This window comes from Manis pentadactyla, unplaced genomic scaffold (genome assembly GCF_030020395.1).
Source record: "Manis pentadactyla isolate mManPen7 unplaced genomic scaffold, mManPen7.hap1 scaffold_547, whole genome shotgun sequence".
Taxonomy (NCBI): domain Eukaryota; kingdom Metazoa; phylum Chordata; class Mammalia; order Pholidota; family Manidae; genus Manis; species Manis pentadactyla.
The window spans coordinates 40,552-55,234 of NW_026644934.1; the positions used below are offsets into that span (position 1 = coordinate 40,552).

Consider the following 14,683-nt stretch of genomic DNA (forward strand, 5'->3'; position numbering starts at 1 on the left):
AATCCGATTTTACCCTCTAATAGAAAACAATAAAAAAATTCAAACAAAACTTTGTTTAGGAGCCACCTCAACTCTGTTTACAGCTATTTGCGCCCTTTACCCAAAACGACATAAAAGAACTGTAGCTTTATCAACTTCAAGCCAACTCAGCCTAATAATAGTTACCACTGGCATTAATCAGCCACATTTAGCCTTTCTACACATCTGCACCCATGCCTTCTTTAAGGCCATATTTTTCACATGCTCGCGGTCAATTATTCATAGTCTGAATGATGAACATTAAGTTTCTTAACAGTCTTCTCGTTATTTACAAGACATTTACTGCGCTGATTTCCTCCTCCCAGGAGAGCAGATTCCCTGATGTGGGAACCAGTCAGTCAAAACTGCCTGCTTTGCTGGGCTGAGTTATCGTTTGTTAAACAGTATGTTAAGAAACTTACTTTTTTTTTTTACTAATTTTAAATGCAATCTTATCTGTAAGGTGGAATCCTTCCTGTTTTTACTACTTGTTTATTACTGGGCTTGCTTGCTGTATCGCTGCTGGTTGCAAATTGTTTTGGTAGGAGTTTCATTGAACATTGTTACATTTTTCTGTGCTTACCTTGCTTTATTTTTTTCTGGAGGCCCTCAACCTACTGGTCCCCGTCTCAACTGGAGTCCAGTGGAATGTGAGTGATCTGTGTGAAGTGGAAATCTAGAGGAATTTTCTTCAACAATTCAACTGGCACAGTCCCCATGTCCTTTTAGAAGCCAACCGGTGCACATGCCCTGCTGGGCGCTGGGTGACAGCTGCTTGCTTCTGTGGGCCAGGGCCTCTTCCTACTAAATTACCCTCCAGAGCAGGCCTGGTGGGTGGGGAGTGGTATGCAAAGTGGAAATTTTCCCTGTGCAACTGTCACCAAGAGGATTTGTTCAAATGAACGAATTCTGCCTCATCTCTGCAAATACTTGGGATGGAAGTAAGACAGGCAGGGGCTGTGGCTTTAGATAGAGGAGGGTGAGGGCCTCTGGTAAAAAAGCAAAGCAGGTTAATCACAGTCAGAACAATGTAACAATGTGCAAAGAAATCCCTACGAATGTTAAACATTAAGCAAAACCAGTCAAATTAATTCTTTAAGGTAAAAATATCTAACAGAATATAGGCATTCTTCAGTGAAATGAGTTAAAATTAAAAAGCCAGGAGTAACTTGGCCTAGAATGTTTGAATATCCCCCAGATAAGAAAATACCTCAGCATAGCCCAAGTCTTCATTGTGTCAGTCAAGTCATACTATGGTGAGATTTACTTGAGCCTGCTGAAAGACCCAGCTTATGTTTTTAACTTTACTCAGATGCTGCTTTTCCTCCTCCAGCCCTAATGAAATAATTTGCAACCTGGGCAACTGATTTCAGCAAACAAGCCCAGTCATTCATGTAGTTAAAACAAGAAGGATTCCATCTTAAATATAAGATTGCATTTTAAAACCCAAGATGTTAAAAGGAAGTTTCTTAATATACTCTTTAACAGACAGACGATAACTCACCCACCTTGAAAGGAGAGCAGGCAGTCTTGGATGATATGCTCGAGACCAAGAAGCTGCTATCCTGAGAGAATCAGAGCAGTAAATTTCCTGTGTTAAGCTAATTTGGCAGAAGACTGATAAGAAACTAGTGTCTCCTCAAAGATAAACATTTTGGGACCACTTAGCAGGTCTGCATCCCTAGCCCTTTGTCTCTCAACCGCCTATAAATCCCCTACAAAATGCACCACCCTGGACTCTCTTGTCCCCTCCCAGCGTGAACCAGCTCTGTCCTCAAGCTTAATCTCTAAATAAAAGCCTCTCCCTTGCTCTCCTACTCTGAGTGTTTCTTTGGGGCCAAGTTCATTCTTTGACTCCATGAACAAGAACCCATGGAACAGAAGGTTTCACTGATGAGTTAGGAAGCTGGCCTTAATGGGTTGCTTAGCCAGCTGCCTGGAAGGTGGGGGTTCTGATAAAGGGAGGGTTGGGGCAGGAAAGGAAAGCAGCTTTGCTGGGGCCGTAAGGGGTGCGTTTTGCCTGGAAGGGAACTCCCCTTCCTGACGCCATGAGTCAACGCCCCTTGTCCCTGGACTTTCCATTTCCCCCCCAGTTCCAGCTGTAGGAAAAGCTACTCAGGTTGACTGAAATCCAGCTCCACAGCTGCCGCTTAGCCCCAACTCCCCTCTGGGGCCAGAATAGGCAGCTCTGGTCTCCTCTTCTGGCCTCCCCTTAAGGCCTCAGAATATCTCTATGATTACTGCCTGGTGTAGTCTTTGTGCAACCAAGTCCCTCCCTTCTTAGATTCTTCCACTTATTTCCAGATAGCCCTCCTTTGACTCTACATTTTCATCTGCTCGCAGGCCATCTCTGCCTGGACCTTTATGGAATCTTCCACCAGTGCTCATGAGTGGGTAAAATTGTAATATTTCCAGGATATCTCACCTGGTTTTGGTACATCTCCATATCAATAGACAATCAGAGGTGGAAAGAAGTATGGCTTTAGTGCATTTGTATCATTCCTCAGGGGTGGGGAGAAGTTCATCTCCATACCAATGGGTAATCACCTGGGCAATGGAGGGCTTATGGGCTGTACCTGAGAGGAGACGGGGAGGGCTGCTTTTGCTTCTGCTGGAGCAGGAAAGAGAGAAGGCCACAGACTTCAGTTTATAAGCAATAAATGAATTTTAAACTTTATTTCTTCCTTTGACTGATTTCTGTTGTTAAAGGTATTTTGCCCTGGGATTTCCTCTCCCCGGGCTTACATCACAGATCCCTCTGCCACCAGCAGCCAACCAGGAGGCCAGGCAGAAAGTGATAGCTGGCCCCAACTTCTGTCCCTCCTGTCATCCTTTCTCCTGTAGATGCTGCAGCACTCCGGGTGCTGCACCTTGTAGATCTGGAAGAGAATCAGATGTGAGCATAATGTCATCAATATGATGATACAGGTGCACTGTTGGCAGTTTCTCCCATGCTGCCAACTCCTGGGCTACAAGTCCGTGACATATGTTGGAACTGCAGGGGTGTCCCTGCAGATAGACAGCGAACATCCTCGGCCACCCTTCCCACATGAAGGCAAACTGTTCCTGGCTCTCCTGTGTTACGTCAATAGAGAAGAAAGCATTAGCAAGGCCCTCAACATGATGTGTCACACCGGGGAAGTAAAAGGACTATGAGCGCACTTTAGGATGCCCACCGTCTCCAGGTCCTGTAGAGTTTCTCCGATTTCTTTGTGCCCCCTGGCAATACATACTGCTTAGTATTTCTCACTTGCCGAGGTACAGACAGAGCTATGGGCGAGTGCTTAGCACGTCCCCTCCGAGCTGCCTTTACCACACAAATCCTCAGTCGGAACTCACCTGCAGTGGTCTGTAACCACAGGCCCTGCAGGGTATCCAACCCTAAATATATTCAGGGATTGGAGAAATATACACAGCGTACTGCTTTGGGGGTAAATGCCCCATTCCCAATGTATTTTGGGCTTTCTTCACTCTAACTGCCTTACTCCCATAGCATCTATCACAGTGGGGGTCCCAGGAAGCCACTCAGGGTTACCATAAATCAGAGAACATTCAGCTCCGGACTCCACCAGTGCCAGAACACATTGTACATTCACTGGGGACCAGTGAATTGCTAACTGTATATGTCATGTGGCCTCCAGTCCTCACCACGCCCACAAGGTGGAGGCCTTGACATCCTCCCCCAGTCAAACCGCAATCCCCAATCACCCTCCTGTGGAGTCAAGGACCCTGGAAGTCCTGCAGGCACATGGGCCAGAGGACAGGCTTTGCCTCTGGCTTCCGTGTCTTGTACCTCAGCGGCTTGGACCGCTGCTTTGGCTTTAATAGGTGCCACAGTTCTAGGAAGATTCTACTAGGCTCTCCATGGAGTTTCTTTCACTGCCCCCGCCTTTATCAAATCAACCCAAAATCTGGGTCCTCGAGACCTTCACAGGGCCCTGTAAACCTCTTCTTTCAGCCGCAGAGCATACTTCCTTCTGAGCTCTTCTGATTTCAGCCTTCCCCAGATCTGAGAAGCAGGAGTGACCTCACTTACGGGTTTTCCTATGTGGAGGAGCAAGAACAGACACTAGGGACCCAGAGAAGGATGGAGGAGCTGTATGGAGCACCAGATTCCTCATCCCCGTGGTGAACAACTCCTCACAGGGGCCCTGTCGGTCCACATAACAGCTGACACTTTCCATGCCCAGCTCCCCAGCACCTGCTGGAGTGCTGCACATGTTTTCCAACTAGCAGGGATATATGGCAACTCAACCTGATTAGGCCAAACTGCCCTTAGGGCTGCAGTCAGGCAATCCAAAAGTACATCATTCCCTGGTGCTCACAGGCATTTTGTATCCTCTGCCAGAGAGATGGGTGAGTCATCAGGGAAGCCACTTTATTCATTTCTGACCCAGACGGAACAATGCCCTCTACTCCTAAACCCCAAAGATGCAAAAGCCATGTACGCAGAGGCTCCAGCTCGGCCTGGGTATAGTCGCGGAGCGTGGAGTGCTCGGCAGTGGGGTGGGGTCTGCTCCACTCAGCGAGGAACCCGCAGTTCCTGCATCTTTATTTGTGTAACAAATCGGGCAGGCCTTCAATATGGGAGGGTTGGTACCTCAGGCAGCAGGCTCAGCAACAGCTCTGTCCTAGGCCCCACCCCGCCATTGTCCCCTGCACCTCTCTACCCTGCCATCTCCTCTGCTGTCTCCAGGGCTGAAGGCACCACCCCTTCCTTCACCACCCCCATGGGCTATCTACCTCCCGTTTTTGTGCTGTCCCGTCTTGTGCCACCAGTGTGTCTCAGCAGTGGGACCTGTTTTCTTTCCCTTCTCAGACCACCCCACAACTCGTCTTCCTGGACGCTTGCCACTGGAGGACATTTCTCTCATTAGCAACCCTTTCTAACGCTGCAAGAAGCAACCACCCAACTTTTCCTGCCACCTCATGGCCACTCAGTTCCCGAGTCCCTGATTTTACACGGGGCTGACTCCAGTGCCCCCATTTTTCCCAGTTCCTGGGGAGAGGCCCACTCCTCCAGGAGGCACTTTCCCGCAGACACCATCCCCAGTGTGGGATCTCCAGGTGAAGCCTCGCCATAAACAGGGGAATCCCCTGGTGAATCCCTGCCACCCCTAGGGGGGTCCCCAGATGTATCCCCACCACCTCTAGGGGACTGAGTATCTCCACACCATCTAAACAAGCAGTCTGCACCAACAGGGAACCATGAGGACCGATTTCAGGTTCACCAGATCCTGCCAACTATGCCAGATATAGCCTTGGAGGGAAAGATATTCCCAGGCTAGGGCAAGTCACCCTATGAGACTGCAAAACCGAAATCAGTCAAGGGAAAGGGCAGGAAGGGAGAAAGGCTTTTATCTCTTACAGTCGCTAGCCAGGCTCAGCACCACCCATCTAGTCCAGCCGCGGATGGTGCTCCCCTTCCCCTACCCACCCCTTCTAGCAGGAACTCCGTGAGTGGGTCCTTGGTGCTTGGCAGATGCCAGACCAGTTCATACCAGGAATGGACGGAAGGAGAGAATGGCCATTTCCTTTCCACCCCTTATCCCGGAGGTTGCAAGGCCCTGCACTAGTTACAACCACTGATCTGTAAATGGACTAAGGCTAGGTGGGAGGTTCTGGAAATTCTGCATTGACTCCCTTAGCTCTGTGCCCTCTGGAGCTTACAGACAGGTTAGAGGAATGTAACAATAGATTTATACTAACTAGATGAAGCACTTGTGATGTGCCAGGCCTTCCAAGCCTTCTTCCCAGGGTAACGCCTTCAATGCTCTCTGTGACCTCACATAATCAAGATCCTACGATGACGGCCAAGGGACAGGTGGAGAAACTGTGCTACCAAGGTCGGTGACTTGCCCGCAGTCAAATGCCTACCAAGTGGTTAAAGCTGGATGTTGAAAATGAGCTAGTAGCTCCCTATTCTGTGATCTTAACCATGACATTTGTTCCGTAAATATGTCACACCGTGAACAAAATGGATGAACGTATCCATTTTCTTGCTGCATCCAAACCCCACTGCCTTATGTCTGAAAAATAGAATATGTGCGTAGAAGCCGTGACACATACACACTGATATGGGCTACCAAGCTCACTGCCCTGGGCAGTGTCAGGACCCTTTTGTACAGAAAGCATGAAAAGTGGGGAAGTGACTGCTTTTCATGCAATGTGGCTGTGACAGCACATCCCCTTGGCTGTGCTGTTCACACCACGCAGTGGTAGCAGGGTATGTGCTTCCTAGGAGGGATTACTGGGTTCACCATACAAGGCTGCCCACCACATATGTCAACGGGAGGCCCTCGGGTATGGTCCTCATAGAACGGAGACCTCTGCAAGGTGGATGCCTTGGGAGTAGATGACAACACCCGGGTCTCCTGTCATTGCCACCCCTTCAAGGTGCACACCTGAAAATGGCCTAGAGGGGGGATGACTTGCTCAAGATCTCATGGCCCGAACCCGGGCCTGACTTGCATGGTGTTCCACGCCCCATGCCAAGCCTGGTTGGCATTGTTCCATCTCTGAGCCTGTGTGCAGACACACATGACACCAGCTCCCAGGAGGAGTTGGAGGTGTCATCCATATATCCCTGAGGATGTCCCTAGGGAGAAATGTCTGGCATGACCCTGCCTGTGCAGGTTGGGACATTGGGTAGCTCCTGGGAGGCACTGTGGGTTCAGCAGGACAGGGAACTGGTGAGAAAAAGAGGTCTGAGCTCATCTGTCTCCTCAGAGCTGGGACCCTAAGGACATTGCCAAAGAGCGAGGGGAGGGCTCTGGTGGAGATCTGTGTAGTCATGCACGGCAAGGGGTCCAGGAGGATGGGCGGTGGGTCGGCAGCCCAGAGGGGCATGTGGATGAGTCTGAATGCAGGGAGGGACCCACGAAATGGAACCTTCAGGAAGTGATGTCGCTGGTGACACGCCCAGTAGAACCTGAATTGTGACCTGGTGCCCAGTTCCTGGTCACAGACCCCAGTCCTGCTCACTTGACCAGAGACGCTCGACAGAGCAACATACGGTCTTGTTGTGCACAGCCTTCTGAAGGCATGGAAGTTAGGGAAGCAAACAGGGACGGTCTTCCTGCTCGCTGTGGGCGTTGGCTCAGAGACCACCTCCAACGCCTCTGTCCGTGTTGGCCAAGGAACCCCGAGGTAACACAGGGCAGCCCAGAGCGGGCCACTCCAGGGCCAGGCCCCAAGTGTGACCCATCCCGGGATGACCTTCCCCCCGGCCCCTTCTGTGTGTGTGTGTGTGGTGGGTGTGGGGTATGGGCAGGACTGAAGGCTGGGGAGGAGGGGCGCCACTCCTGGGTGGCAGCATGTTGTGAGGTGGTGGCCCCCTGGTGGGGCAGTCAGTGTCACACCTCTGCTCTCATCATTCAGGACGTGGAGGTGAGTGTTGGGACCAGGTACTTCCACCCACGTGTTAGTCCTGAGCCCAGGGGGTGTCCTCTCCTTCCCTCAGGGACGAGTCCTATGCACATGGCCCTGTGTGCCTGATGTCAGGGGCAGGGAATGAGGCCCACATTTCCCTGAGGGGAGGTCCAGGCAGCCCCGGGTGGCACCTCCCAAGCTACTAGGCACTAGCTTCTCGGAGCTCCACCCTGGGGAGCGTGGAGGAGCTGGTGGATGGATTCACCTCCTCCATCTCCCTAGACCTGGGGCAGGCTGTCTACACCCAGGACCCCGTTCCAAACCTGGCAACCTGCCAGGGCCCTCCCAGGGCTTCCCCACGAGAGTGGTCGACAGTCCCACTCCAGAGGGCCTGGAACCTCATTCCCTGGGGGCACCCCTTCCCTCTCCTTGATCACACCCCAGAGGGCTGGGGACTCTCGGGTGAGTTGCAAACCTCCCTCGTCCTGGTGGTTCCCGGGTTTCCCGCTGACGATAGGCCCCCTGCCCCCTTCAGCATGAAGAGGAGTCAACTCTCCGTGGAAATAAGAAATGGAGAATGAGGACAGCACGAGAGACCCCTGTGCTGGAGCTACAGCCGGTGTCACCTGCTTCAGCCCTGGGGCCCGGAGCACCTGCTGGAATGGCACCGGGCCTGGCAGAGCCAGCGCCAGGTCCAGAGCCCACCAGCCCCTGTGCGGCGAGCATCTGGGACATACCGGGAGTGGTCTCGGGCCCCGAGGTGGAGCCCCATGAGCCTTCAGAACCCAGCAGGTGACCAATCTTTGGATTCCCACAGGCGGGCTGATGACTGGGGACTTCCTATTTGGGAGGATGGGAAAGGATGGGGTCCCAGGACACGCAGGGTCAGGAAGGGGGAGGAGCAGTTGCTTGGACAGGCAGGGGAATGCACAGTGGCCAGGCCCACACAAGGGTGGGCCGGGAGGGCAGTGTGGCTGGGAAGACCAGGCTTCTCACTCTTCCACCCCCAGGCCTTCCCCCAGCCCTGGGATGAGACCGGCTAGGCGCCATGCCTGGGAGCCCGATGATGTGACCAGCATCCTCCATGGCAGCCAGCTTTCATCCATCCCAGAGGGCCAAGCCCTCCACCACTTGGTCGAGAAGAAGCACCTGGGGCCCACTGTGGCAGAGCTGGAAGGTGAGGGGCTGCAGCCAGGGAACCGTCTAGGGTGGGCTTCCCGAACCGGGGTTGCCTTCAACACAGTGAGGGCTTTTCTGTCATTGTAAGGTGCAGGGGAATCAGCCCCGGGGTGACCCTTTCTCTGTGTCCTCCCTGCTCCAGAACCACGGCAGACGCAGCTGGCTCCAGAGACACAGGGAGGGCCGGCTTCATGGCTAGAGCCAGTTCAGGAGCTCCCTGAGACCCCTGTGCTGGAGCTACGGCCGGTGTCACCTGCTTCAGCCCCTGCAGAGCCAGAGGACATCCCAGCAGCGCCCTCAGCCCCAACGCTGAGCCCTGAGCTTGAGCCCCATGAGCCCTCGGGCACGGGGCCCAGGGCACCTGCTGGAATGGCACCGGGCCTGGCAAAGCCAGAGCCAGCTCCAGAGTCCATCCTCCCGGCATTCCCCCCCCGTCTGGTGGCCGAGCAGCTGACTCTGATGTATGCAGTGAGTGGAGCGGGATCGAAGTTGGGGTGGGCCTTCTCTGTGGCATGGGCTGCCCCAGACCTGCTGTTCCGATGTGCACTCCTGTGATCTGGGCCGATGTGCCACCTTCCCACCATGTGCCCTGAGAAACTCTCCTCACCCCCAAGCCTTCACTGACCACAGGGACAGTAGGGCTGGCACTTAGGGATCCTTGCACACCAATGAGAAAGCAGAGGGAAGGTGGGCAGGGCCTGGCTGGGGTGGGAGGGGCAGTTTAGTAGAGGGGTGCTCAGAGAGGTGCTGCCAGGGCCTTAGGTCCTCAGGCCGTTGGACTGCCAGGCCTCCACAGCCTCCACACTTCAGAGGCCCCTGCCATGTACCTGACAGACAACAACAAAGGCTCGGTTGGAGTTGTTTTGGGGGTAACTGCACCTGAGTGGGTAGCGGGATCCACAGGGTGACAGAAAGGGAGGCAGATGCCCCAGGACGTGCAGGCCTGAGCTGCCTTGTGCTGCAGGGAGGAGGTGAGGGAGGATGCCTGTTCTCAGTGAGCCCCTCTCTCTGTTCCCCACCACTGTGGGGTCCAGTGCATCCATTCCTGGGTGCCTCAGTGGATGGAGTCCGAAGCCTGGACTGCCATAAGGCTCACACCACATCCTCAGTGGCCTGGGCTCCAGCTCTGACTGGTAACCGCCTGGGCCCAGGGGCACCGTGGACACAGCTAAACGACCCCCCTTTGCCATCCCCAGGAACTGTTCACCAAGGTGGCAGTGGCCGACCGCAAGACCCGCTGCAGGAGCCAGTCATACAACGGAAACGTTGAGCACCTGGCCCCCGCCGTCAATAAGATCATAAAAGAATTCAATGACGTAGCCAACGTGGTCATCTGCTCCTGCCTCAGGGCCCCAGGCATGACGGCGCGGGACAGGGCCCGAGTGGTAGAGTTCTGGATCCAGGTGGCCAAGGTGTGCCGTGGGACAGCCCCCAGGGTCCATCCTGCATCTTGGGACCTGCTCCCCTCCTTGGCCAACTCTCAGGATGGAGTCCTACAGTCTGACCCTGCCCGGTCCCTGGGCCCCTCCTGCCAGGAGCATGATGACCTGGACTCGCAGGCCCCGGGGGTGGGACAGCCATCCCTGGCCCCTTCCTTGGGTTGAGATACAGTCCTCCACCCAGGAGGGCTGCTCAACAGGTCCTGGGTGTGCTGGGCTCCCTGGGTGTCTGTCTCCCTAAGGGCAGGAGTTCATAGGGGGACAGAAGCGCAGAAGCAGGCCACGTTCTCAGCTCTGTCTTCCCTCACAGGAGTGTCTGGACCTCGAGAATTTTGCGTCCCTCCACGCCATTCTCTTGGCCCTGCAGAGCCCTGCCATCAGTCGTCTGCAATGCACCTGGGGACGTGTTTCCTGGTAGGTAGTCCTGTCACTGGGACCAGGTCACCTGAGTGGACCTGAGACACCACCCCTAGGTCTGGCAGTGTCCCCTCAGTCGGCTGGGAGCCTCCTGGGAGGCGGCAGACCCTGGGGACAGGGGCTTACAGGATGGCGGGCTCTCAGAGCCCCCGTGGGTTAGGCCAGCGGTTCCCCCTCAGGAATCGGGTTTCTTCATCAGGTGTGGGTTGAAGCCAATGGGAGATGTGCAGCATGTGTTCTGCAGCAGGAGGTCTCTGCCCCAAGGACAGCCACCTGTCCCAAAGCAGATCCGCCCCCAGGAGAACTGCAGGCCTCAGATTCCCCAGGGCTAAGAGCCATGGTGGAAAGCCTCATGCAGGCTACTGGAAAAGGGGTCCAACACCCCCAAAGCCTCCACCTGTTGGCCACATGTCTCCCTCCTCTCTCCTCCCCTTAGGAAGAGCTCCAGGATACACAAAAGGCTTATCAAAGAGAAGTGGCTCAACCAGAAGTGGCTCCTCAAGGTAAATGGAGGCTAGAGGTCTGGAGGGAGGGGATCCTTGGGGCAAGCCCTCTGCCGTGCTGTGGCCCAACCTTGGGTGCTGACTCGAGGTGTGCATGGTGAGAGGGGACAGCTGATGGGAGAAGTAGGCTCCGCCTGGCCCCCAAGGTGTCCTGTTTGTCTCCCTCCCTGGCTCCACTTGACTAGGGGTCTGACATCCAGTGAGGACCCAGAGGACAGGCTCCTGGTGAGGGCTGGGGCTGGGGCTGGCACTGGGCTGGCAGCAGGGGTGGGGCCTATGGCTGAGCAAGGTCAGCCCCTCCCCAGGGCCTCCTGAGCCCATCACTGCCCCTCTGAGGCCTCAGGCTCCTCATCTGGTCACGGAGGGTTGTCACCCTGGGGTGCGGACCTCCCAGGTGAGCAGGGTCCAGGGAGCACAAGATGGCCTTCAGCTTTGTGCCCATCCCACCTGGTCGTGTGAGGGGAGCTGTGGTAATAGCCAGGTGACAGTGAGTGCTCAGGGCACCCTGGGAGGCAGAGGGAACTCCCCTGACACTCTGCAGGTGAGGAAGCCTCCCAGGGCGGCCGGCGGTGGCCCAAGGACACCCATGAGGATGAGTGTGTGCTGGAGCCGCGATCGCCCTCAGCTAAGAGCTTGTTGAGGGTGGGGACAGCATAGTACCAGGGGACTCGGGCGAGGCACCCACCAACCAAGGTCTGATTTGTGGGAAGCCAAGTGGGAGGGGAGCATGAACACACCTGAGTGTCCTGGACCTTGCAGGAGGCGACCTCCATGGTGACGCAACAGCATCGTTTCCTCCAGGGATCCGAGGATAGGCAGGAGGTGAGAGTGGCCTGGCCAGAGTCATGGCAGTGGGGGAGACCCTGCACTTGCTGCTGGTGCCAGCAGCCCTGAACTGCCAGGACTGGGGTGACCAGGAGGGAGAGTAGCTGCGTACAGAGAGAAGTTGGAGGATGGGTGCAGGGACCACAGGTCTTGGGATTGGCCAAAAGCCAGCCCTGGGAGGGACAGGAAGGGAGAGCAGGGCGAAGGGAGGGCGTGGGAGGAAGCACATGGTGGTCTAAGGGGAGCTAGGGGCTGCGAGTGAGGAGTTCAGGAGAGGCTCTATGGGCTCCCCTCAGGTAGACGGGGCACCTCCCCACCCCAGTGGCACAGCATGGTCCCCTTCTTCGGATTGTTCAAGGCTGGCCTGCCGGTCCTAGACAAACCCCTGGAACATAATGATGGGAGTGAGCGCAGAGGGGCACAGGGTGTGCAGGATGGTGAGCTTTGAAGAGGACAGAGACCCTAGTGAGCCGGAGCTCTCAGCACCAGGCCACCCACCTCTTGGGAGTCTCCCCTCCACTCCAGGGGCTGGGCTCCTTGGAGAGGGCAGCCAGAAGGACTCCCCAGCTTAAGCCCCGGTCCTGGCCCCAGGGCAGGTGGGGCTGAGGTCTACAGGCTGCAGCCTCTGAGCAGGATGGCCTCTCCCTCAGGCCCTGCCCACGGGGAGGGATGTTGCTCCTTCAAGGCAGGAAGCACAGGAGGGGGGCTGCCCGTGCCTTCCTGCCTGAGGCCTCAGTCTCCCTGTCACCAGAGAGAGTCATCAGAGAGAGTTGCATGGGAAGCTTGGCCTCAGCTCCCCAGTCCAGTCCCTCCTCCTCAGTACCCCAGATCCTGGCCTAGGTCTGGGTGCTGTTTCTGGGAGGCCTGCCGCCTGGAGGGCCCCAGTGGTCCTCCAACTTGAGAAAGGGTGGGGAGGTTTGGGCCTCGTTCTGGGTGCAGGGGGCTGTTTCTGATGCACTTTGGCTGCCTTGGTGCCTTCCAGGGTGATGGGATGAGAAAGACAGAGTTGAGCTACTGTAACACCCCGCCACAGAAAGTGAGGTGGGGTGCAGAGCCCCTGGGCAGGACCCTGTCCGGCCCAAACCCTGGGTCTGACATGTCTTGAGAAAGTTAGCACACCCAGAGCTGAGGACATTCAAGGCTTTGTCGGGTGGGGGATGGGGGTGGCATCAAGACAGCCTTCCTGGAGGAGGAGCTAGAGACCCAACAGTGGGAACAGACAGGGCTGGACAGCATTGGAGGGAAGGCGGGTTCCCACCTGAGCAAAGATAAGGAACCATCCCAGTGCTCAGCTCCTCACGCCCCTCCTTGTGTGCATCCTGTCCTTCCTCTGCATCAGGAAAGTACCATCATACGTGAGAGGCTCATAGACAAGTACGTGGCCATGACGCGTCACCTAGAACCCGAGGAGCACTTCAGAGCCTTCTTCCAGGCTGTGGAGCCCCTGGATGAGGAAGAGAGGTGAGGATGGCAGGAGTCACGTGTGGGTCCCAGCTGCTGGCAGGCTCTGGGAGAAGGGCCCCGGACATGTGGCTCCAGGGACTCACAGGTGCCCCTCTGTCCTGCAGCTACACCCTGTCCTGCCAGCTGGAGCCCCCAGGCCAGAGGGCCGGAAGAAAGGGACTCTTGTTCTTCAGGTCCCGCAACATTTAAACTTAGTGGCCAGAGCCAGGTAAGTTTCTGGCCTGGGGCCACTGGCAAGGGGTGGGCTGCTCCCCAGCCTCAGGGAAGCTTCGGGCCATGCTGGGTGTGGGGGAGTACTAAAGACAGGTTGGGCTGGGATTCTGCTCCCCTGCCGAACAGTCCTGTCAGGCTCAAGGGTGATTCCCCTCCCTCTCTGGGACCCAGTTTCCTCCTCTGTGAGTGGGTGATGCTCATGAGCCTCCCCGTGACAGGGACCCCAGGTGATTGACAGGACCCTCTGCACAGGGCCAGGAGCACAGAGGGTAGCGAGGACAGGGTGGAAGCAGGATAACGGGGGGAACCTGGGATAACCTGCCTCTTCTGTTCACCTGCTTGGCCCTGTAGCTGCTGTCATCGGGCCCACGACCCAGCTGGTACCCTGGCTGCGTGCGGAGGAGAGCTTCCCCTTTGGACAGGAGGCACCCGGCGCCCCAGGACCCTGGTCTGCTTGCTGCTCCTCTTCCTCCCAGTGCTCATCCTGAGCCTCATCTGAGGCAGATGCTCTTGCACCTCTTCCATCACCAGACTTGGGCAGCTTCCCAGGCTGCTGCTGCAGGCTCAAGGACCCGTACGTAGCTGCAGCCAATGGAACAGACTGGAGAGCCCAGATATACATCCAAGTATATATATGGTCAATTAATATATGATAAAGCACCCATGGACACACAATGGGGAAATGACAGCTTCTTCAACAGCTGGTGTCCGCAAATTGGACAGCTACGTGCAAGAGAACGAAACTGAATTACTGTCTATCCCCATACACAAAAGTAAACTCGAAATGGATCAAAGACCTGAATGTAAGTCATGAAACTATAGATCTCTTAGAAGACAACATAGGCAAAAATCCCCTGAATATCAGCATGAGCACCTCTTTTCTGAATGCATCTCCTCGAGCAAGGGAAACAAAAGCAAAAATGAACCGATGGGACTACATCAAACTTAAAAGCATCTGTACAGCAAAGGACACCATCGACAGAACAAAAAGGCATCCTTCAGTATTGGAGTATATATTTGTTAACGACACATTCGACAACGGGTCAACATCTAAAATATATAAAGAACTCACAAGTCTCAACACCCAAAAAGCAAATAACCCGATTAAAAAAATGGGATAGGAACAGATAATTCTCCAAAGAAGAAATTCAGATGGCCAACAGGCACATGAAAACATGCTCCACATCACTAATTATCAGGGATATGCAAATAAAAACCACAATGAGATATCACCTCATACCAGTTTGGATGGCC

At 55.2% G+C, this 14,683-nt stretch overlaps 1 protein-coding gene and 1 long non-coding RNA gene across 3 annotated transcripts; one reads left to right on the forward strand and one right to left on the reverse strand.

The window, feature by feature from the left end:
- Positions 1–2,664: 2,664 nt before the first annotated feature.
- LOC130682452 (uncharacterized) lies at positions 2,665–7,419 on the reverse strand. The gene is made up of 2 exons (XR_008995647.1): positions 5,387–7,419; positions 2,665–3,093 (listed from the first exon to the last, which is right to left on the reverse strand). It is a non-coding gene; the product is annotated as an uncharacterized LOC130682452 (long non-coding RNA).
- Positions 7,420–7,437: 18 nt separating this feature from the next.
- On the forward strand, positions 7,438–14,668 carry LOC130682449 (ral guanine nucleotide dissociation stimulator-like). 2 transcript variants are annotated; one of them, XM_057496809.1, is made up of 10 exons: positions 7,442–8,181; positions 8,400–8,566; positions 8,711–9,036; positions 9,765–9,980; positions 10,318–10,421; positions 10,861–10,927; positions 11,687–11,749; positions 13,092–13,213; positions 13,321–13,424; positions 13,781–14,668. In XM_057496809.1, exons 1-9 carry the CDS (start codon positions 7,967–7,969, stop codon positions 13,403–13,405), a joined length of 1,365 nt encoding a protein of 454 aa, XP_057352792.1. In that variant the 5' UTR covers positions 7,442–7,966; the 3' UTR covers positions 13,406–13,424; positions 13,781–14,668. The 2 variants fall into 2 exon arrangements, with proteins under 2 accessions (XP_057352793.1, XP_057352792.1); XM_057496810.1 differs by lacking the exon at positions 11,687–11,749 and having other exon boundaries at positions 7,438–8,181.
- Positions 14,669–14,683: the final 15 nt, after the last annotated feature.